Below are 24,418 nucleotides of genomic sequence, written 5' to 3'. Positions count from 1 at the left end.
TCTGCTCCTCCCTCCCTCCCTTACCTGAGTCAGTGAGACAACACCTTTAAAAGGGAGCTCTCTAAGTGTCCAGTTACCGATTAAAAGTGATGAAGTTGGGTCTGTAGGGGGAAGGTGAGATTTAGAGCTGGAAAACAAAAACTCTTTACAGGGAAGACTGCAGTGTTAGTGCTGTCTTTGATGCCGTTCTTGTACTCTGCAGAGCTGATGGAGAGTCTGCGCCAGGCTGAGCGGAAGAACTGGACGCTGGATCAACACCATATTGCCAACCTCTGCGACTCCCTTAATCACTTCCTTACCCAGACTGGTCAGCTCCCTCATCTGGTCGGCCCGCAGCAGCCCCCTCGAATCTCTGATTCTTGTGCCCTGAACAGTGGCAAACAGGAGCAATCCATGAACCAAGGTAACTGGGAGGGAAACTGAAATGCCATGTTAATGAAGGTGCAGTTCTCTGAATATCCTAAATTACTTGCCACCTTGCTAGTCAGTGTAGCACCAAGCAGTTCAGTGCTGGGCTGTCAGGGGCTGTCCACACCATCTCAGTCTCCTCTGACTTTAAAGAATTAGGATGTCCAATGTTTATGGCCTAGACACACCATTATTATGTGATGCATACTGCTGACAGGCTACCTGTCCAGACAGAAATACATTTAGAAGGTTAACCTGGAAAAAGAGAAGGAGAGGTTTTTGTTTGTTTTATTTGTTTTGGTTTGGTAATGGTAAGATTGAGAGTTTTTTGTTCTGGATGGCAGGAGCTGTAAAACAGAAAGCTTTTGCTCCCACTTTGGAGAAGGAATGACCTGACAAAAAGTAAGAGGATGCTCTCTGGGCTGAGTGCAGAGGGTAACATGGTCTTGGTACAATTGTGATGGTGTATGTTGCCTAGTACTGAATTAAATGAGTTCAAAAAAAAAATAAAAATTGAGCCATCTTCTGACATTTTTTGATGGGGAAAAAAAACCTTTACTAATAAGATAAACTCCTGCAGGTGCCAAGAAACGAGATCCTTGGCCAAGCTATAGCTTGTGGTTAGGACCCAGCAACCGAACAACTTCTCAGTATCCCATAGGTTTGAATAGGTTGCTTTATGGCTGAGCTGCAACCCCGTCAGGACCAAGACAGCTGACCAGAACATTAATAGTTCGCTTTACTTCATTCCACAGTGAACTCCTATGGTCAGCCCCAGCCTCCCCATCTCTTCTCCGGGCCATCTCCTATGTACCAGATTTCCACCCAGGACTCTCCAGGATATAATCGACCAGGTAAGAGGCAATGTTAAGGCATATTTATACATGGAAAAACCAGAGAAATCACAGAACAGCTTGGGTTGGAAAGGACCTTAAAGAACATTCAGTTCCAACCTCCCTTACATGGGCAGGGATGCCACCCGCTAGATCAGGTTGCCCAGGGCCTCATCCAGCCTGGCCTTGAACACCTCCAGGGATGGGGCATCCACAGCTTCTCTGGGCAACCTGCTCCAGTGCCTCACCACCCTCTGAGTGAAGAATTTCCTGTTAATCTCTAATGTAAATCTCCCCTATTTTAGTTTAAAATCATTCCCCCTTGTCCTGTCATTATCTGATTGAGCACGGAGTCGCTCTCCATCTTTTTTATGAAAGATGGAGTCACCCCAGAACCTTCTCTTCTCCAGGCAGAACACCCCCAGCTCTCTCAGCCTTTCTTCATAGGAGAGGTACTCCAGCTCCTTGATCATCTTTGTAGCCCTCCTCTGGACCTGCTCTAACAGACCAACATCTTTCTTGTGCTGGGGGCCCCAGACCAGGACACAGCACTCCAGGTGGGGCCTCACAATGGCAGAGCAGAGGGGGACAATCACCTCCCTCAACCTGCTGGTCACTCCTCTGTTGATGCAGCCCAGGGTGCAGTTGGCCTTCTGGGCTACAAGTGTGCACTGCTGGCTCATGTCAAGCTTTTCAACCACTAGCACCCCCAAGGCCTTCTCTGCAGGGCTGCTCTCAATGAGTTCTTCTTCCAGACTGTGCTCATATCTGGGATTGTGCTGACCCAGGTGCAGCACCTTGCACTTGGACTTGTTGAACCTCATTAGGTTCACATGATCCCACTTCTCAAGTTTGTCCAGGTCCCTTTGGATGGCATCCCTTCCTTCTGTTGTACTGACTGCACCACTCAGCTTGGTGTCTTCTGTGAACTTGCCGAGGGTGCACTCGATCCCACTGTCTATGATGTTGATAAAGATATTAAATAGTACCAGTCCCAGGACAGACCCCTGAGGTACACCACTTGTCACCGGCCTCCGCTTGGACATGGAGCCATTGACCACCACTCTGGAGTGCAGCCTTCAAGCCAGCTCCTTATCCACTAAATGGTCTGCCCATCAAATCCAAACCTCTCCAATTTGGTGATCAGGATGTCATGCAACACCACATCAAAGGCCATGCAGAAATCCAGGTAGATGACATTTGTCAGTCTTCCTTTGTCAACAGATGCAGTAACTCCATCATAAAAGGCCACTGAATTGGACAGATACAATTTACCCTTGGTGAAGCCATGTGGGCTGTCTTGGACCACCTCTTTGTTTCGCATATGCCTTGACATTGCTTCCAGGAGGAGGTTTTCTATGATCTTGCCAGGCACAGAGGTGAGGCTCACTGGTCTGTAGTTCCCTGAGTCTTCCTTTTTTTACCCTTTTTCAAAATGGGAGTGATGTTTCCCTTTTTCCATTTAACAGGGACCTCACCCGACTGCCAGGACTTTTCAGATATGATGGAGGGAGGCTTGGCAACTACATCAGCCAGTTCCCTCAGGACCCTGGGATGCATGACATCAGGCCCCATAGACTTGTACTTGTTTAGTTTCATCAGGTGGTCTCGAACCTGCTCTTCACTTACAGTGGGTGGGACTTTGCTCCACCAGCTTCCATCTATGGGTTCAGGGAAACAAAAGTACTCTTCCCAGGCCACATGTCCCTGCCTCATGGCACTGCCTGTGCGTTTCTTCCTTGAACCTGCTAACCAGCAGGTCCTTATGCAACCATCCTGGTTTTCTGCCCTCCCTGCTCACTTTCTTAGACAGAGGGATGGAAAGTTCCTGTGCTCTTAAGAAAAACATCCTTAGAAAATTATAAATTCTCTTCAGCTCCTTTGTCCCTAAGGATGGCATTCCAGGGATCTCATCCACTAGGTCTAAATAGATGGAAGTTTGCTCTTCGCAAGTTCAGGGTCCTGACTTTGCTCTTTGCCAGGCCCATGTTCCCTGAGATCACAAACTCCTGGAAAAATGGAAGCTGGCAAATGTTGTGCCGATTTTCAAGAAGGGTCAGAAAGAAGACCCTAGCAATTACAGGCCTGTCAGTCTCACGTCAGTGCCTGGTAAAATCATGGAGAAGTTGGTTCTCGGACTTATTGAGGTGCACCTGGGGGACAAAGCAGTCATTGGTCCCAGCCAGCATGGGTTTGTGAAGGGTAGGTCCTGCCTAACTAACCTGATTTCCTTTTATGATAAGATCACCCGTATGGTGGACCAAGGGAAACCAGCTGATGTGATTTTTTTGGACTTCAGCAAGGCTTTTGACACGGTTTCCCATAGGATCCTACTGGACAAAATGTCCACCATACAGCTAAATAAAAACATCATACGATGGGTGAGCAATTGGCTAACGGGCAGGGCCCAAAGGGTTATGGTAAATGGAGCTGAGTCAGGCTGGCGGGCGGTCACCAGTGGGGTCCCTCAAGGCTCCATTTTAGGGCCGGTACTTTTCAATATTTTTATAAACGATCTGGATGTAGGAATAGAGGGTATTTTGAGCAAGTTTGCTGATGACACCAAACTTGGAGGAGTTGTGGACTCAAATGAGGGCGTAAAGGCCTTACAGAGGGATCTGGACAGGTTGGAGAGCTGGGCGATCACCAACCGCATGAAGTTCAATAAGAGCAAGTGCCGGGTCCTGCACCTGGGACGGGGAAACCCTGGCTGCACGTACAGACTGGGCGATGAGACGCTGGAGAGCAGCCTAGAAGAGAGGGATCTGGGGGTCGTGGTAGACAGCAAGTTGAATATGAGCCAGCAGTGTGCCCTGGCAGCCAGGAGGGCCAACCGTGTCCTGGGGTGCATCAAGCACGGCATCGCTAGTAGGTCAAGGGAGGTGATTGTCCCGCTCTACTCTGCGCTGGTGCGGCCTCACCTTGAGTACTGTGTGCAGTTCTGGGCACCACAGTATAAAAAGGACATGAAACTGTTGGAAAGTGTCCAGAGGAGGGCTACGAAGATGGTGAAAGGCCTTGAGGGGAAGACGTACGAGGAACGGCTGAGGTCACTGGGCCTGTTCAGCCTGGAGAAGAGGAGGCTGAGGGGAGACCTCATCACAGTCTACAACTTCCTCGTAAGGGGGTGTCGAGAGGCAGGAGACCTTTTCTCCATTAACACCAGTGACAGGACCCGCGGGAACGGGGTTAAGCTGAGGCAGGGGAAATTTAGGCTGGACGTCAGGAGGGGGTTCTTCACAGAGAGGGTGGTTGCACACTGGAACAGGCTCCCCAGGGAAGTGGTCACTGCACCGAGCCTGTCTGAATTTAAGAAGAGATTGGACTGTGCACTTAGTCACATGGTCTGAACTTTTAGGTAGACCTGTGCGGTGTCAAGAGTTGGACTTGATGATCCTTAAGGGTCCCTTCCAACTCAGGATATTCTATGATTCTATGATTCTATGAACTCAACCAAGGTGTGGTCACTGCAGCCCAGACCGCCCCCAGTCTTAATTTCTTTAATGAATTATTCTGCACTGGTAAGCATCAAGTCCAGTAACTCTTCTTCTCTGGTTGGTTTGTCTAATACCTGGACCAGGAAGTTGTCCTCAATGCATTCTAGGAGTCTCCTGGACTGCTTACAGCCTGCTGTGTAGCTTTTCCAGCAGACATCTGTGTGGTTGAAGTCCCCCACCAGGATGAGAGTGTGCAAGCACGATGCTTCTTGTAGCTGAAGCAAGAAGTCCTCAGCAGCAGGCTTCCCGTGATCAGGCGGCATGTAGTAGGTCCCAACACAAGGTTCTGGTCCTTAACTCTCTCCCACAAGCTCTCAACCTGTCCATGGCTGTTCCTCAGAGGTATCTCTTCACAATCAATCCATTCCCTAACATAGAGGGCAACACACCTGCCCTTCCTTCCCTGCCTGTCTCTTCTGAAAAGCTCGTATCCCTCTATTCCAGCGTTCCAATTATGTGATTTGTCCCACCATGATTCCATGATAGAAATCAGGTCATATTTTTCTAATTGCACCATTGTTTCCAGCTCCTTCTTGTTTCCCATGCTGTGTGCATTGATGTAGAAGCACTTCAGCTGGGCTACTGGTCTCATTGCATTTTCAGAGGAACCCTTCCTATCTGCTTGGGGGCAGTTCTCCAGTATTTCCCTGTTGTTTCCTACAGAGACAGTGTTCCCACATTCACTTCCATCACTCAGAAGTATTTCCCTTTCCCCCACCACATCTAGTTTAAAGCCCTGCTAAGAAGGCCAGCCAGCTTGCTGCCCAGAACACTGTTGTTGCCCCACCTGGCCAGGTGTGCCTCATGCAGTGTCAGTGTGCCCAGTCTCTCAAAAGTACCTCTGAGCTTGTAGGACCTTGAGCTTGGCACCAGCCTCGCAGCCAATTGTTCACTTGGTCCATTCATCTCCTCCTTCTTGGGTCCCAGCCTCCAACTGGGCAGATAGAGGAGAATGCTACTTGCACTTCTGATCACTTCAACGTCTTTCTGAGGGACGTAAAGTCCCTTTTTATATTTCAGAGTCTCTTTGTTGCAGTCTCATTTGATCCTACATGAAAATATTTCAGAGTCTCTTCGCTGCAGTCTCATTTGATCCTACGTGAAAGAGTTAGGAATGGGTGGTAGTCTTCAGGCCCCACCAAGCTTGGTAACCTCTTCATAATATCACAAATGCAAGAACCGTTTCCCCAGCCCTCTGTGGATTTCTCCCAAAATAAAGTGCTTCTCTGGTGAAGCACTGAGGGTAGAGAGAGATTGGACTGCAAGAGACCCTCCGTTAGTGCTCTGTCAGGGTTTAGAATTTCAAGGAAAAAAAAATCAATATTTCACCTCACATAAATCATCTTACAGTCCAGTCTCACCTTCAGTTAGTTGCTCAAAGGAAAATTACATGAGAAGTTTTTGTTGCCAAAGTCCTTTGTATTCTATCAGCAATCAGCTGTGAGGACAGTTAAGGAAGCTGAAACTGAACCTCTATAGAAGCTGCTGTGGAGAATGTCACAGCACACCACCTACAGACATGAGTAGGTACTGTCTGACGGTCAGAAGTTCATGCCAGTAGTGTTCTTGCTTGTTAAAACTGTTGGAAGGAAGTCCACAATGCTTCTATGAAAGTAAAACATTTTTTATTCTAACTGTTCTTTCCCTTTCTCTCTCTCTCTCTTTTTTTTGTCTCAGCTCACCATCTGGTCCCTCGGCCTCCAGGGCCTCCTCCAGGTGCCAATGAGGAAATCCCCGATGATTTCGACTGGGACTTGATCACTTAGCGAGTTACAGACTGAAGAGCCCGTCCTTTGTGAAGGACGCGGGAGGCGAGGGGGACACGGGGTGAATGGTGCTGCACCACCTTCCCCAGCCTCCCCACCTTGCCTGTATATAGATATATATTCTCTATCTCCGCCAGAGAAGCCACCGCAAGATGCTGCCGAAGATAATCCTTCCTTGCGTCCTGTTTTATCTTCTTTTTCTTCTTTTGTTTATTATTATTATTATTATTATTGTTATTATCAATAATTGAGCACAGCCCTTCCCCTCCTCTGGTGGCCTCGGACGCATCAGATTGACTCTTTCATGTTGCGTGGTGCCCTGTGGAGGGCAGAAAGATGGTTCCTTGGTGCCACGAAAAGACCTCGCAAGGTTGAATCCTCGAGTGCATCTTTCTCTGCCTCCATCATTTTGCGTTTAACAATCCCTCTTTCCCTTCAAGGTGGCCAGTGAATCTGTCGTATTGGCTACCGGAGTGAGAGAGTCTAGTGGACCCTGGGAGCCTGTAGTTCTGTTGTTTCTTAAATGTTGTAAAGGTCGGGGGCTAAAGGGACACTGGAGGGGTGATCTTAGCTCTGTGAACTTTCTCGCACCCGCAGAAAAAGCAAGAGAAGCAGGAGATAGCCCAAGTACAAAGAGAGGGTGACCTCTGAAGTAGGGAGAACAGAGCTGAGCTGCGAGGGAAGACCTGAGTTTGGAGAAATGAGGATGTAGCAGATGTAGGTTTCAGAATGCAGTGCCATCTGTGAGGACCAAGAGCGATTTTGGGGGAATCCTGACCTGTTTTCTACACTGCCTTTTGCAGCCTCCAGGGAGGTGAAGTCTGCATACCCATCAGGTAAAAGGAGCAGTCGGGGGCGTCGCGATGCAGCAAAGTCTGTTCCCCAAAGCTTTTAATTTCACCCCCCACAACCACCCCTTCAAGCCTTTCTTCCAAGTATGCGGTGAGACTCTCACTTGCATATACAAATCCAAAAATTTTCTCGCTATCAGTATTTTTTTCAGTTTGTTCGGTTGTTATTTGGCCCTCTCCCCCTTGCACTTTTTTGGAGACTGTCCTTGCCTGTGGCTTGAAAATGATAATGACGGGTGTCTTGCTGCATAGGTGTAATTCTTAGTCAGTGGTTCCACTTTGTGAACGGGCGAATGGTGGGAAGAGGAAGCTGCTGCTCGGAACAGAGGTGAATTAGGCGACTTCTGGTCAAGGGGCTTGAACCCTCTGGTCAAGTAAGTGGGAGGCCCTTACAAGTGATTTTTGTAAGAGATGCATTAGAAGAGAGGACGAAGTGGGGCAGATTTTTAAACTGAACAGCCAGAGTATAGTATAGTGTAAAATGAGGAGGGTGGGTCAGACCCTTGCAGTTCAGCTGGGGAGATAGATGGCGGAATAGAGCACAAATCCCAATTGATGGGCTCTGTTGGCACTAGCAAATCAGGAAGGCAGAAAAGGTGCAGGAGCAGGAGTGAGTGTTGAGATGTCTCCTCTCCTAAACTGTGTCCTTTGTTCCCCTTTTTTTCTGGTATGGCTCTGTTCTGTCAAACCTTTTGTTTCCTTTACATGTTTTATAAAGCCTCCCCCCAGGCTTTATTCCCTGTTTACCAATGAAGGGAACAAGACACACAAAATATCATGGCGGCTTGACGTACCTGGGGCAGAGGAGGTCATAACCTCTACTCTGACTGAAGGAAGGTGGGGAACTGACATTGCTTTTTAAATTTGCTGTAGGGATGAACCAATTGGATCTTTGTCAGGGAAGTGGACAGAGTCTCGTTGTATTGGGGAGGGGGGGATGGGACTTTTTTTCTTTTCTTTTTTTTTTTTTTTCTTTTTTTAAGTGTGTGTGTGGGGGGAGTTCATCATTGAGTGTTTCCAAGAGAAATGAGGAATTCCAGAACCAACTTCAGCATGGAGTCAGCTGTTATCTCTGCTGCCTCGGGATGGGAATGACACGACTTGGAAGCATGTGTGATTGGTTTTCTGTGGAACATGGCACCAGAGACAGCCCCTTGTTGGTGCCAGTTAGTGCTTTGCAGAGGATGTTACTGAGAGCCGGCCCTGTGGATACCTGAAACCACCAGAAGAAAAAAAAAACAAAAAGAAAAACAAGAAAGATGGCTCCTTCTGCATATCCAAGTGCTCCTCATTTGCATATTTGCCTCATTTGCATATTCAATCGCTCTTCATTTGCATATGTAAATATGTGCCGGTCAGTGTGCAAATTAGCCTCATTCCTCTGTCCCTGAAATAAATGTGCGTTGTTGGAGTGTGGGAAGGCATCGGGTCGGCTACATGCGGCTCGGCGCTGCAGGCTGGCCCACGGTGGTTTTGCTCGATGGTCAGGGAGAGAGGGGTGTGGTCTCACAAGTTTATTTTTGTGCATGCTTTCTTAATAAAAAGAAAAAGTGAATGTTTATGGTTTAACTGTTTTGGTGCCGGTATTGAGTTTCTTGTGGCGGTGCCTGACAGGTGGGCTTGGAAAATTACCAGTTACCTTGGAAATAGCCATGTCTACACCCAAATTCTAAGTTAACAGCTTGCACCTGCATGTACATTGACAACCTAAGAAGCTTAGGTTGCAAGAGAAAGACTCAGAAGTCCCTGTAGCTGTCTGTCTTACCAAAACTGAGATCACTGAGTCTTTCAAATCACACCTTTTCCAGAAAGGCAGTGAAAACTGTACCATGGCTTAGTTGTTTGTCATGGCACTTGTTGACCTTACTCCTTAAGCCAAAGCTTAATAAGGAACAGGGAACATTCAAGCCTGGGGAACACCCCTAAAAAGTCTGGAAGCAATTTTTATCCTCCTGTACAATAAAGACACAAGCACATCTCTCTGCTAGAGAGCAGGACATGGCCGAGCTGAAAGAGGCTAGTTCTCCACCTTCCTGGGAGTCAGACTAGAGGTTATCACCTCCCAATTACAAAGTTTTCCCAACTGCGTGATCGTCCAGCAGCCATCCAATCTGGTTCATCAGTGAAGGCAGCTGCTCAAATTCTGCTTGTGCTATCCTAAAATGCAGTGTGGACATTTGGGTTGTTTCTGGCCACCTCCATAAAGGAAAGCTGGGGGCTGTCGGTGGAGTGAATGCTGGGGAGACAGCGAGTGAGTGCATGCTAATGAACATAGTTATACGTTGTGAACTGGGCCAGTTACTACTGTACAGTGATGTATTTGTTGGGATAAAGAGATATCTTGGTCACCTACCAGGGCATGGAAGTCTGTTAAAAGAAAATGTAGTGCTTCCCTCTAGGTTTATCTTCAGAAAAAAGCCTCTCAGGCCCCAGTGTAGTCAAATGAGAGGAAAGGTGGGATGGTGGATTCCAAGGAAAGACACCAGCGTTGATTTCATCTGCATTTTATCAGAGACAGGAGATGCACAACATCTATAATAGACACATGCAAATAACTGATGAGTTCCGTATCTAGCAATTCAGAAGTTAAACTACATGATCCCACCACAAATCGTTCACCAAGTCTGCTTTCAACTTTAAAATACTCTGGGTCTCCTGTTTCACCAGTCATCTGTCAGAGATTATTACTCTTCGTATTTCCAGCTTCCGATCTCTTTATAGCAGGACATAAAGGGCATTTGCTGATGTGATCTGAACCATCTCAGTGCCCTGTGTGCAGATATGCTGATTGATCAGATGTGTTGGAGCAAAAAAAAAAGCAGAGAATTGATGTACAGAGCTCTTTCTTTCTGCATTGGTGAAGTCCTGTGTTAGACCGTACTGCTAACATCCTTGTCTGCTGAAGTCTTGCTTTTGGCAAAGGAGACAGGGGTTGAATGTGTCGGTTCATCAGTAAAGGCTCCTTCCAGCACTCCTTGCACTGTTTGCCGTGCCTTTGCCCTGAAGTCCCGACCCACAAAAACATAGAGCAGAGGGTTTATGCAGCTGTTGGCATATGCAAGTGCTGTAGAGATGTGATCCCAGAGGATCAGTAAACTTAGTCCTGTTTCAGGAGTAACTACAAGGAACAGAATCCCAACTACGTGGTACGGAACCCAGCAGATGAAGAATGCTGCTACCGCAAGCGTGATGGTTCGCAGCATCTTGCCGTGTGGCTTATGAAACTGTCTCGCATACATCCTGAAAGCAATAAGGGCGTAGCAAACTGTCATCACGACAAAGGGGAGCACGAAGCCGAAGATAGCCCTAGTTACTATCATTAAGGCAAAGGGTACAGGATAATCACCCGCATCAAAATTCCCCAGTGAGTCATTACCGCTGTAGTCACTGTCAAAATCAAGCAAAACATCAGGATAGTCAAGTAGATTCAAATGGGGGTCAGCATCGGGTGGTACAGACAAGTTAGTATGAGGTAGATCACTACCAGATCCCAATAGCCTGATGTCAGGATAGGCAGTGGAAGTTAATAGGGAGTGCACACCTACAGGGGCATAAAAAAGGTGAGCTGCCGTGGTTGCGTCTTTGTTGGTGGTTATAGTCTTTGCCTGGAAACCTGGATAATTGTCAGCACGCTGATGAGCGAAGATGGTGCTAGCATACATGACAGTCGGTACTAAAGGTGAGTTTTCTTCCAATAACTTAGTTATAAGATCACTGTCATACATATAATCTAGCATTTCATTGTCTCCAAAATTGTACCCACACTCAATTTTGCCATCTTTGTTGACGATCTCGCGGTAGTGAAAGACAGGGCAGCAGAAAATGAGGGCCAGGATCCATATGCCACTGCATGCTAGTGATACAAATTTCACTGTTCGATGATTTTGACACCAGACAGGTTTCATCACAAGGAGGCACCGGTCAATGCTGATTGCCATGAGTAGAAAAACACTAGCAAACATGGTGAAGATTATGATCGATGGAATGATTTTGCAGAGGAACCAACCGTATGGCCAGTGTTCATGGAGGAATAAGTGAACAATGTAGAATGGCAAAGATAAGCAGCACACAAAGTCAGCCACAGCAAGGTTTAGGAACCAGACAATGTTCACAGACCTTTTCATTTTCAGACCAGCTACCCAGATAACCAACCCATTGCCTGGGATACCTATGATGAAAACGAGGATGAAGACAGCAAGGGAGCCAATGGTTTCTGGTGCATAATGTACAGCAGCCTGTTCATGTGAACTGCTATTAATCAGGAGTGGAGGCATTCTGTAGTTATAAAACAGAAAGCAAATTAGTAGGCAATTCATACTCCCCATTTTTTTTTTTTTAATCTGTACTGAAGTATCCCTGAGGAAACAGTACCAATCTGGCTGGATACAAAGGCATCAGCCTGTACTAGTTTGTGCTAAAGACTTTCTTCTACTAATCTGACCATTCTACAGCTTCATCATTCTCATGGTAGCTAAGCTATGTAGGTCGCACTATTCAAACAGGGATTTTGTATATGTACTTATGTTCTACTTCTGTCACCCTTTTTGATTTCAGTCCGCTTCTTTTTACTCTCCATTCTAAAATGGAGCTCTCACTTTACTTACATGCTCACACAATCACCAGGTGTCTTTCCTGACTGACTTCCAGCTTTGCACAGTTTTCTTCTTCAGAAAGTCATTTAAGTTCCTTTTTAAGTTCCAGAAAGCACTTTAGTTCCTTTTCTTTTTAAAATGAACAGTTTCTTTTCCTGGAATAACCAGTGAAATATGTTTAGGTTGAGAAAGCAATGTTTGTTTTAATGAAAGACCCCTGTTCTACTTTCCTGACATCGTAAATAGAACAGACAGGACAGCAACAATGCTTGCTAAAGGATATTTTTTAGGGAAGTCTCAGTAAAGCACTTCCTTCTTGCTTTTCTAGTCTATGTATCTGTGTTCTGAGCTCTCGGCCAGATCCTTGCAAAGGTAGTCTTGATGAGCAGAAAGACAAGAAATTAATGGTTTGAGAATGACAGTAATGTTCTTAAGCCCATTAGGCATAAGAAAAACTGTCTTATTGCATGACAACGAAACTGAGCCACAATACAATTCAGTGTGTTTTTAAAACTATGAAAAGTGGCATGGAAATATTAAATATTCAATCATTCTTGGACTTAGATGCTAGTAAATTAAGAAGGAAAAGTGAAGAAATATAGAAAACACAAGATAGGTCTGAGAGAGAAAGCCTGATACTTATCCTGTAGGCATTAACAGAACTGGTTATAAAATCCTTGTTAACTAAACCCTTGCCAAATCAATGAAGACAGTGTTGTTACTGTATGGTCCCTAAAAGCATTATGAGAAGGCAAGGAAACTGCAGAGGCACAAGCTGAATACAGTCTGTGGAAGCAACACGGGAGACATGAATACGACAGCTAAGACCAGTTCTATTTAAACCTCCACGCCAGTACTTAGATGCCAGTCAGGGATTGTTGTGTGCAGGACTAAATCTACAATACTATTAAAAGATCTGAATAATCAAATTCTTTCTTGCATAACATGTAGTCTAAATGTGGAGTGATGCACGAGTGTTCAAACTTTCACCACAAAGAAAATGAGATTTGCAACAGACGTTGTAATTTATCTTTTTTTTTTTTTTAACAATTGCTCACAGGCTTAGGTCAGGGTGACCCATGAAGAAAGCTATGAAATAAGTTGCTGGAAGGCAACGAGGGTATTAACTTAAAATTCTAACAAGTTTGTTCAGTTTCCTGTGATGTTCTTGTTACATGCAGAAGTAACTTTACCAGGAACAAGTGGAGAAAAGTGCTGCAAGAGATGAATCTGGCTGCCCCCCGTATAGATACAGAAGATGGTGTGAAGAGGGTAGGGAATCAAGGAATGCTGCAGGCAGTAATGCTGTCCACGGTATGTTTTCAGGAGTGTTAAGAGGGCTACTATGCGGTTATGAAGATGGAAACAGGGATTGGAGGGAGAACAGAGGCTTTTAGAAGTGAACAGTAAAAAACTGCAAGCTGAAGAGGAAAGCGGAATTCTGTACCTACCCCAGTGAAACAGCTATTTTGGTGTGTCAGGGAGAGAGAACCACCAGTCCTGTCTCTAAAGTGACTGAAAAGAAAAGAAATGCTCAAAAGATTTTAGGAACTGCTTTTTTCCTCTGTGTACGTGTATATGCAAACTACACTTTCCACCCTGAAGGAAATGCTTATGACTCATGTTTGAAGTTTTAGAAGGCAATTGGCTGGTAAAATAGCAAAATAAAACAAACCAACCAACTAACCAACCAAACCAACAAAACCTTTCAGCACTGTCAAAATAAAATATTGTCTCAAGTCAAAGAATAACAGGAAGCTAGGGAGTGATAAGCACAGACACATTCTCTATTATATAGCTTCCATAAGACAACACAAGATCACAATAGCAAAACACGTCTTGCCTATTGCCATAACACTGACTTTTTCTTCATGTAAATCATAAATAACAAAAAACACCTCCATGATATCATTAGGTGTCTTGAGCTATGGTTTTTATAGCCATTTCATCTTTTGTCAGATCAGCACATTCATCTAGCTAATCCCATTTCTTATCATTCTGGATTCTTATCAATCCAGGTAAGCTTCTGTCCCAGCTTGAGACAGTTTAATTCACCAAACACAGAACATTGTACTCAAAAAAGCGTAATTATTATTATTATTATTATTTTGCATCTGTGTGTGTGTGTTAAAGAAGGAACTTGACTGATGAAAAGCTGGAAGTGGTTAGCTGAAATGCTGATACCACAAAATGTATCCACCCTATAAGATAAGGTAAGGCATTTCAAATGTGTAACAATAGGGTTCCTTTCCAACACACCTGATATGGGAAATCAAGAGACTGTTAGCAGAAATGGCAAAGCCCAGACATAAAAGATCAGACATAAAAGATTTGGTCTCAGTATTTTGGTTTTGAACTGGAAAGTGAACGAGGATTGTGGAGAGTTCTGCTCCTGCTACAGAACATCTGTTCCGTGAAACACAAAAATACTGACTCAAACTCAAAAAAAAAAAAAAAAAAAAAAAAAAGTGACCAGATGACCATAAACAGGAAGGCAGGCCAGAAATGGGCTGTTCCCCCAAAGATGGGTGAGCTGTCAGCAGCCCACAAAGACAAATCCTCTCTAGCTGTTTCTATTCTCAGCTGCCATCTTTCCTGAGAGACTCCTGAGAGCCTGAGAAAGTGATTTGAGAGTTGAATGAATTGACCTGTTGAAAGGAGTGTATTCCTATTGGCTTCTATTGGTCAGGGGATGCAATGCCTTTTCACCAGCACATGACTTGCTAGCTCCAGTTAAAATCTCTCTTGCAAGAAGGTCCTTTGCTACTAGTTGTTTCAGCTCTGATTCCTCCAGCTACAACCTCTCCCTTGCAGCCAACCTTATCACAGCAGGCACTGTATCTTTTGTCCCAACCAGCTCATTCTGGAGAGTGAAGTTGATGAGGTTTCTCTACATGTTTCCAAGCCAAAGAAACTTTCAAGCAGTTTGACTTTGAACAGTTTTACACCTCCGAATGAAGGAGTTAATGATGTGGCCACTTAACGGACATGGTGCAAGGAGGAAGGAAGACGTTTTGTCACTTTCAGAAAATGATAACTCAGGTCAAACCAGACCTTCGACTTGCAGCTGTAATATTAATCCCAAATCACAACACTATGATGATGATGATCATTTTTTCATCTCTTCCGGATCCCTCCTGCCCCTAGTTGGGAAACAGAGTTATCTTAGGAAGGCTGTATTTCACAGAATCATAGAATAGTTGAAGTTGGAGAGAACCTTTGGAGGCTGTCTAGTACATCCCACTGCTCAAAGCAGGATCAGCTAGAGCAAATTACCCAGGACTCTGTTGTTTTGATATCTCCACAAAAGGAGACTCCCCAGCCTCTCTGGACAATCTGTTCCAGTTGTCAACCACCCTCACAATTAAAAAAAAAATAAAAAAAAATTTGTTCAGACAATTTCCTGTTTCAGTTTGTGTCCACTGTCCCTTTTCCTGTCACCAGATACCATTGAGTCTGGCTCCATCTCCTTTACACACTCCGATCAGATAGCTACACACATTTATAAGATCCCCCTGAGTCTTCTCTTCCCCATGCTGGACAGATTCCGCTGTCACAGTCCTTACTGGCATGAAGGATGTTCTAGTCCTTTAATCATCTTACTGGCCCTTCACAAGTCTCACCCTGCTATGTCCATGTCTCTGCTGTACTGGGGAGCCCAGAACAGCACCTAGCACTCTAGATGTGGCCTCGCCAATGCTGAGTAGAGGAGGAGGATCACTTCCCTCTGCTGACACTTGTCCTAACATAGCCATGGATGTTGTTGGCCTTAATTGCCATTGGGGCATTAGGGTGCATTGTTAGCTTATGCTCAGCTTTTTGTCCACCAGGATCACAAGGTCACCAGTCCCTGCAGCGCTGCTTTCCAGACAGTCCTAAGAATGTACTGGTGCATGGGGTTTGTTCTTTGTCAGGATAAGGCCTTTGTAGGTCCCTCTGCTGAACTTCATGATGTTTTTGGCTGCTCAGTTCTTCAGCCTGTCCAGGTACCTCTGAATGCCGGCAATGATGTCTTATGTTAGCCATATTTGTACCATCTGCAGACTTGTAGAGAGCCTGCTTCATCTTCCTAGTGTTAACTGAGTTAAACAATACCAGATATTAAACAAGATAGGCCCCAGTACTGACCCCTGGGGGACACCACTTGTAAGGGGATGCCAAATGGACTTCATTAATCACTACCCGCTGGGCATGGCCCTCCAGACAGTTTTTTACCCAGAGAAGAGTATACCTGTCTAGGCCACGGGCAGCCAGTTTCCCCAGGCTGCTGTGGGAGACCATGTCAAAGGCTTTGCTGAAGTCTAGGTAGACTGCATCAACAGCCTTTCCCTCATCCACCAGTCTGGTCACATGGTCATAGAAGGAGATAAGGTTGGACAAGCATGGCTTGCCTTTCATGAACCCGTGCTGGCTGGGCCTGATTCCCTGGATGCCACAGATGTGCCATGTGATCTCACTTGAGATGATTTTCTCCATAGCTTTCTCTGGAAATGAGGTCAGGCTGACAGCCCTGTAGTTCCCCAAATCCTCCTTATGGCTCTTCTTGTAGATAGGAGTCACATCGGCAAGCCTCCAGTCCCCTGGGACCTCTCCAGATAATAAGGAATGCTCATAGATGGTGGAAAGTGGCTTGGCAACTACCTCTGCCAGCTCCCTCAGCACCCTGGGGTGGAGTCCATCTGGTCTCATGGTCTGGTCCCATGGACTCGTGATGTTCCAGATGGAGGAGCAGCTCTCTAACTGTCTCTGCCTGAATGACAGGGGGTGATTCTTTACCTGAATCACAAGGGACTTCCAGGTCAGTGCATGAAGTACCCTGAGGATAACTGATCCAACTATTAAAGACAGACGTAAGAAGGCGTTGAGAACCTCAGCCTTTTCCTTATCCTCAGTGATCACATTCCCTGCTGCACTAAGGAAAGGATGGAAATTCTCCTTGGTTCTTCTCTTACTGTTAATATATTTGTAAAAGGATTTCTTGTTCTCTTTTACTGCAGTGGCCACTCTGAGTTCAAGCTGGGCTTTCTGCTTTCTAACTTCCTCCCTGCATATCTTAGCAACTTATTTGTACTGTCCCAAAGTAGCCCATCCCTTCTTTCAGAGGAAATAGACTCTCTTTTTCCCTCAGAGTCTCAACAAAAGTTCCCAGTTGATCCACACTAGTCTTTTTCCCCTCCAGCTCGCCTTACGGGACTCAGGAACAGCCTGCTCCTGGGTCTTTAAGATTTCTGCCTTGAGGAGCATCCAGGCTTCCTGGACCCTTTTGCTCTTAAGGAGTGAATCCCAAGGGACCCCTGCAACAAGTGTCCTGAACAGGTCTAAGTCCACCCTCCAAAAGTTCAAGATAGCAGTTTTGTTAGTTACACTTCTGACATCACCAAGAATAAAAAACTCTACAATTTCATGGTTGCTCTGACAAATACAGTCCCCAACCTTCACATCTCCCACCAGTCCTTCTCTGTTAGTGAAGAGCAGGTCTAGTGGGGCACTTCGCTTGGTAGGCTCTTGTACCAGCTGTGTCAGGAAGCTGTCTTCCACACACTCTAGAAACCTCCTGGACTGCTTCCCCTGCGCAGTATTATACTTCCAGCATATGTCAGAGAAGTTGAAGTCTCCCATGAGGATGAGTGCTGGCGATCATGCAACTTCTGTGAGCTGCTCATAGAATGCCTCATCCATCTCTTCATCCTGCTTAGGCAGTCTATAACAGACCCCCAACAAGATGTCACCCCTAGAGGCCTTCCCCCAATCCTTATCCATAGACACTCAACTTTATAATTCCCAACCCCAAGTTCTTCAATATCAAAACACTCTTTAAAGAGCCACACCACCACCCTTCCTTCCTTGTCCATCCCTTCTGAAGAGCTTGTAGCTGTCCATCACAGTACTCCAATCATGGGACTCATCCCACCACGTTTCAGTTATGACAGCTAGGTCAGTTAGCCTGCCTCACAGTTGCTTCCAGCACCTCCTGTTTGTTGCCCATGCTGTGTGCACTGGTGCAGATGCACTTCAGATGAGACATCTGCCTCACCCCCAGCTTCAGCATCATTCTCCTAGGCTCTTCTCTGGTGAGTCCTGTTTTATCCCTTCCCCCCATCACAGCTAGCTTAAAGCTCTCTTGACAAGTCCTGCTAGCTCCTGCGCTAGGAACCGTTTCCCCCTTTGAGACATGTGAGTTCCATCCATCAACAACAGGCCAGGGGTTGAGTGAACTGCCCCATGGTCAAAGAACCCAAAGTTCCTGTCTCAACACCAGCCTCTCAGCCAACTATTCATTATCTGTGTTTTCCTAGCCCGCTGTGTCTTTCACCTCTCCAGAAGGAATAGAACAAAACACCACTCACGCTCGTGCTCCTTGAACTATTCGCCCTAAACCTGTCCCCCCTGAGGCTTTTTTAAGGCTGAGGGCGATGTTATTCCATGAATAGTTGGTGAAGAACCCCGCGCCCTGCTGCATCAACAGCACACACGCTGCTCAGTGGGCACCTGCGGCCACCACAGGTCATTGAAAGTGTATGACCGGGCACCCTGTCACAGGAGGCTACCAAATTCCCCTGGCATGATTTGCCCTAAGAGAAGCCGTGTTGTCTGTCACCAGTTATCTCTCTGCACTTCTAAAAATGTGGTATTTCCTAGTGTTTCCTTCATGCAAGGTTGTTTCCAAAACATTTTAGCAAGAACTAAGAATTCCGCTTTTATTTATTATTTTTTACTACTTCTTGTGCAGTTCACCAAAGCTTTGCAACCTCTCTTGATACCCCAGTTGTTTCTGCGCAGGTGGAGTCACTAGGGAACTATCATCTTTCAGACTCTGAATGCTCCTTGTATGTGGCAAACTCTTCTTCCTAAACAAACAAAAACTGTTCAAAAATTTCCCTATAAAGCTTATCTATAACTAGTGCAACTATTTCTCTAGAAAGCGCATGGCAGTGCTTTGGTGGGCAGTCTTTGCACTGCGCTTGTTTTCATTGTCACAAGTGCATGGTTAGTTTCATAGGGTCTCCCAGTGATACCACATATCTGCAAGGTTGCCCTGCTGTAGTATTTCTGAGATTTGCCTCTTCAGAAAATCCCATGTATGGTCCCAACATATCTTGTACATTTCTAAGTTTAGGTAAGCACAAAAAGTTTGGACATCAAGCAGGGAACAAAGGATGGCAAAACTGGTACGAACATAACTGGATCACACGTAACTAAAAAGTAGCTCTTCGCAATAATGTGTTCTCAGGACTGGGTGAGTGTTCAGGTCAAATATTTTGCCAGGGCATTTTCAGTGAAGGAAGTACCATTTGAAATAGTATTTGGAATGTTATGTAAAAATGCTTGTCTCAGCATCAACCTTTAAACAGTCCAGTGAGTCATTTTGTGAGACTGGCTTGCCTTCTATGCACAGGAGGAGAATTCCAAATGTTGTGTCCATCCATAGAGACAGGCTTCATGGGCATTCATAGACAATGCCATATGTATATGTATTTTTCTTAAATAAGCAAAGGAAAACAAAACAAAACAACAACAAAAACAACACAAAAGCACAAATGATTCTTTATGTTTTATTATCAGGCTACTCATACAATGCACTAGATATATATATATCTATCTATATATATATAGATATATCTATCTATCTGTTATAAATGGCTCAGGATTCAAATTAGGATTAAATAAAAAAATAGGATTTATTGAAAGAATATAAAGGAATAGAGGTAAGCAAACAGCGCTGGGTGCACCGGGAGTCTCCGCTCCACCAGGACGCACACCAGTTACATCAAGCAGCTGATTTTTATGCTCCTAGACTAATACATATTCATTACTACTTCTAAAAAAAATAGATTATTAAAATTAGCTTCCGGGGTGCAGTCCCTCCTACTGGAGCATGCACAGTCTCCTCTGGGGTCTCTTCTGGGGGTCTCTAGGGGTCTTTCATGCTGAAGGCTCGTAGTCTTCCTCTCCACCTTTGTACTTACTGGGCACCATACCAAGTTTACGGAACATCTTCTTCAAGTCTTGTCTCCCAGCCGCCCTTCAGCTTCTTTCTCCTTCCTCTTTATCTCTCGGCCCCCCCTAACCAGATACCAAAGATCCACATAGTATCCCATAACAGTCACTAGTTGTTATCAGTTGTTCTGAAACTCCCAGACACACGAGTAATTAAAACATTCTTCCCCAGCCATTCACAGACACATCTATAGCAGTGTTAGAAATAGAAGTCCGGAATAACAAAAGCAAACAGGTTCATAAATTTAAGAAGTGATAAATTGACTAGAATGAGGGGGAGACTGGGACACACTGCATCTGTGGTTCAAGAATTAAATTGCCAGTGCAGGGCCCAGAGGCAGACAGGATTCAAACAGAATTGTTCTTTATGGACACGAATTGTTAAAACATTCCTCACAATCCCTTATCTTCTTTTTAATATCAACAATTCGTGTCACTTCTGTTGTTAATAACTGGATTTCATCAGTCCGTTCTTGGAGGGTCCAATTCTTAAACATCATAATTGACATATCCCCTTCCTTTTTTAATGAAGTTATTACAAATGTACTATTTATCACCCAGTGTATTAATAACGTAAGGCAAGGTATCATACAAGGTATATACAATAACATAATTACACCATATGACAATAAAAATAACACTCTTTTAACCCATGGTCCACCAGGCAGTCATGAAAATAAATCCCATTCCATATCCTTCCAGGTTTGTGTTTGCTCGCTCACCTCCCCCCTCCTTCTCTGGGATGGGAGAGAGAAATGGGAAAGTGAAGCCTGTGAGTTGAGATAAAAACAAGAAAATAATAACAATAATAATAACAATAATGATGATAATAGTACTACTAGTAATAATGTGTACGAAACAAGTGATGCATAATGCAATTGCTCACCACCTGCTGTCCGATACCCAACCTAACCCCAAGCAGTCCGGCCCTCCTCCCAGCCTGCCTGCTGACAGGACAGTGAGAAGCTGAATTTGGCTTGGTCCTTGGCTTGGTGTAAGCACTGCTCTGTAACAATTAAAAACAATTAAAACATCATCATATTATTAACATTCTTCTCATCCTAAACCAGAACATAACATTCTATCAGCTACTAGGAAGAAACACCCTTTTTATCAATCTTTAAACAGCAATTACTAAAGCTAAATTTTCCACAGACTTCTCCTTCTTGTGCTAGTAAATAATCCAAAGCTAGGCAATTTTGATACAAAGCAGTTCTCATCTTTATAACTCATTTAGATCAGTTCTCATCATTTATAACTATTTCTATTACAGCTAATAACCTAATTATTCTATTAAGTATATATACTGGGGTCCTATAGTCCCAGGATCTGTCTGTCAGATACGTGTCCCACGTATCTGGATCATATTAGGCAAACGCCTTCAGTCAAGGAGTTAGGCCCGCTTTCAGGGTCACTTCAGGCTTGTGTTACCATTCGGCCTGTCAGGGTGATCCAGCTCCTGGAAAACGAATCACAATTTTATATAGGTTTAAAAAGGATCTTATGTTATTTTCTCAGGACAACCTGGACAACCTGATCTTAGTGGGAGAAGTCCGGTCGAGGCCCTCTCACTCGGCAGTCCATACCCATAGGGGTTGCCTCCCTCGGTAGACCATACACACCGCAGTGGAGGGTCCTGCCCCGGTCTTGCCTTCTCCCTTTCCTCCCTTCAGGCTTGTCCCCTTTACTTGGCATCCTTAATTCATGCAGAGCCTCGTTGCCAGGATATTAGTTCTTCTTTAGCTTTAATTTCAGTTCCCCAGGAGCGGACTCAACCTTCCAAGTTTCAGTAGTTACTGGTCCTTTTATTCTGGATGCGTGGGTCCGTGGGTCCCTTTCTGCAGTTCTCACAGCTGTTTCAGTAGTCAGTAAAACAAGGTACAGTCCCTCACATCGGGGGTTCAATGATTCTTCCCTCCCATGGCTGCTTGTTGAAACACTTTCTTTTTTATCTTCTGACAAGTTAAATAACAGTTATCTAATTTGCTTTGCCGTATGGCCCTTTCCAGGTTCCTGTAGCACGATTCATCTGATAGCCTTTCAGGTTGTTACAGATTTGACTACAGATACCAGGGTTTTGGCATTCATCACTATCTCCACAGTTTCCCAGCTGGACAGTCACATTCATTTATGTTGCATTCCTTCAGGGGCTCATTACCCCAGTCCTTGCAGTCTCTCTGCTGGTTACACACTTTACTGATATCTATGCATTCTCCACTTCTGCACTTGAATTTGCCAGGTCCCAGGCACTGAATAACATTGTTACAGTTTGCTTCATCAGTGCCATCAAGACAGTCTCTCACACCACTGCACTGCCTACTCCCATGGACACAGTTCCCATCTTCACATCTGAACTGGTCCAGGAAGGGCAGTTAATTTCATCACTTCCATCCTTGCAATCAGGATCTCTGTCACATCGCCACAATTCTCTTCATCTTCTCCACTGTCACAGTCTTTTTTCACCATCACATTTCCATGACACTGTTCTCATATGACACAGCTCAGCACTTTTGTCAGACCCATCTTCACAATCCGGGTCCCCATCACACTGCCATCTGTTTGGCACACACTGACCACTGTTGCACACAAAGTCAGATTCAGCACACATCTTCTTCACACAAGCACTCTCATCACTGCCATCTGAGCAGTCTTCACATTTTACTCTAGCACCATCGGCAGCAGTGCACAGTCAGGTGAAGGCGAGCAGCAGGCAGAGCGCCCCGCACTGTCACCTGTGTCACTTATACTACTCCTATTACCCATGCTGTTAGTGTCAGTGGCATCCTCCTTTTCTTTTTGCCACTGACCATTCACCACAACTGGATGAGACACATGATTACTAGTTAGGAAAGAGAGTGTAACGTCTGCTATACGGCTGCAGGCAGTGCCAGCTGCAACCTTAGGTTTGTGAAAGAGCCTGCCGGTGGTCATTTGGCAGTGTAATCTGCGTCTCTGCACTCCTGCCCTGCAATAGAGCTAAGTCGTCATTAGTAATAGTTATAACACCGATCTGGGGACTAATAGTCTTTTTTGCATTGCAAGATAAACCTTTTATAAAAAGAATGCTAGAGTGAAGCAGCACAGCCGCTGCTGCCGCTGCCTCCATGGTTCCGTCAGACAGGCTGCAGGGTCCTGATGTCCGCCCCTCTGCTCTGCGCCGACTCGCCTCACGGTGAGAGTCGACTGCCGGTGTCCACTGACGCCTCTGATCTCCCGTAGCAACTCGATCTCGGATGTTCCGCAATTACTTCAATTTCCCCGCGTTTTGCAGCTTCTGTCAGGTCTATTCTTTTTCTCTCAGAGCCGTCCGTGGCTCTGCAGCGTCCCAGGGCTCTCTCCGTCCAGCGGTAGTCCCTCCGTAGTTTCTCTGGTCTCCCAGCGCCGCTCCAGTCTCTCGGCGCCGCTCCGGTCTCTCGGCCTGTTCAGGTCTCAGCGAGTCCAGGTCTCGGCCTGTGCGGGCCTCATATGTTGCAGGAAGCATGTCATATCATGCTCCTGCCTTTTTCTTGTCACAGTCAAAACATTTAAGAGCAAAAAATAGGATACACAAGATACACAAGATACACCGGGCCCATATATTAGGCACCACCATTCAAACTTGGATAAAACAGCACTTCTTTTCAGTCTGTCAAGCACTTCGTTCGTCTCTGCCCACTCCCCTTGCAGAGAGTACGGAACAACGGATCGGAACTCTGCACTCGCTTTGCAGCAACGCTGCGTCTCACGCACACGGAGGCCTCCAGCACATCTCATTCATACCACAGGAATATAACTTAGAATGATAACCAACCAAATAAGTATTGTCTCTGACTGTGTTCTTCGTGAAGTGACTTGTAACACTTTGTTTCAAACCCTTACACTTACACAAATACTTTCAACACAAAATACGTACAATATGCAAATATTACAATATACAAAATTTCAACACAAAATACAACACAAAATACATACATAAAAACACATACAATTATTAACGCTCCAGTTAGTATCCCTCCAGCAGCCGAAAACATACCGTTTGTCTGCAGTTTCAGGAGATCTTTGCTCCTGCGGTGAGCAGCTGAGAGTGGAGTCCCCTCCGAGCAAAACGCTCAGGGTGCACCTAGGGGCGTCCACACTGCAGCCGATCCCGCAGCCGAGCAGAGTGTCTCCTGCCTGGCTCACCAAGATGACTCACAGAAAGCTGACTCCACAATCAGTAAGATTGTAAAGTAGGTATGTTTACTCAGTTCCATGCAGCACGGGGCGGGTAGTCCCACCAGAGTCGTGCACGCCTAACGTGGCAAATTGCTCTAGTAAAGAGTTACATATACATGAACATTCCTATACATACACATATTCCTAACCTGTCCCTTTGTGAACAGTCGTCCTTATCTCAGACCCCTTGATTAAAGTCCGAACTGTGAGGTTGTTTTTGATCTGGTTCTCGGGGTCCGAGAGGCTCCTGTTATCTGGTGGTATAAGTGCAGCACAGGC

At 45.4% G+C, this 24,418-nt stretch overlaps 2 protein-coding genes across 4 annotated transcripts in view; one reads left to right on the top strand and one right to left on the bottom strand.

Moving 5' to 3' along the window:
• The window catches only part of FOXJ2 (forkhead box J2), a 29,220-nt gene extending 22,328 nt beyond the window's left edge, over positions 1 to 6,892 (top strand). For both annotated transcript variants that reach the window (XM_084529191.1, XM_084529190.1), the window contains exons 9-11: positions 203 to 403; positions 1,164 to 1,262; positions 6,416 to 6,892. In XM_084529191.1, coding sequence (XP_084385317.1) covers positions 203 to 403; positions 1,164 to 1,262; positions 6,416 to 6,504 — 389 coding nt within the window. In that variant the 3' untranslated portion in view covers positions 6,505 to 6,892. The remainder of the gene's footprint in view (positions 1 to 202; positions 404 to 1,163; positions 1,263 to 6,415) is intronic.
• Positions 6,893 to 9,843: 2,951 nt separating this feature from the next.
• C3AR1 (complement C3a receptor 1) lies at positions 9,844 to 13,538 on the bottom strand. 2 transcript variants are annotated; one of them, XM_084529215.1, is made up of 3 exons: positions 13,399 to 13,515; positions 11,960 to 12,102; positions 9,844 to 11,630 (listed from the first exon to the last, which is right to left on the bottom strand). In XM_084529215.1, the coding sequence occupies exon 3, from the start codon at positions 11,627 to 11,629 to the stop codon at positions 10,226 to 10,228; it is 1,404 nt and encodes a 467-aa protein (XP_084385341.1). In that variant the 5' UTR covers position 11,630; positions 11,960 to 12,102; positions 13,399 to 13,515; the 3' UTR covers positions 9,844 to 10,225. The 2 variants fall into 2 exon arrangements, with proteins under 2 accessions (XP_084385341.1, XP_084385340.1); XM_084529214.1 differs by lacking the exon at positions 11,960 to 12,102 and having other exon boundaries at positions 13,399 to 13,538.
• Between the last annotated feature and the right edge of the window lie 10,880 nt (positions 13,539 to 24,418).

The sequence above is a fragment of the Aythya ferina genome (assembly GCF_964211825.1).
Source record: "Aythya ferina genome assembly, chromosome: 1".
Taxonomy (NCBI): domain Eukaryota; kingdom Metazoa; phylum Chordata; class Aves; order Anseriformes; family Anatidae; genus Aythya; species Aythya ferina.
This window is presented reverse-complemented; position numbering and strand designations above follow the sequence as displayed.

Excerpts from the sequence above, each read along its gene's own strand:
- C3AR1 (XM_084529214.1), bottom strand. The coding sequence starts at position 11,629 with ATGCCTCCACTCCTGATTAATAGCAGTTCACATGAACAGGCTGCTGTA.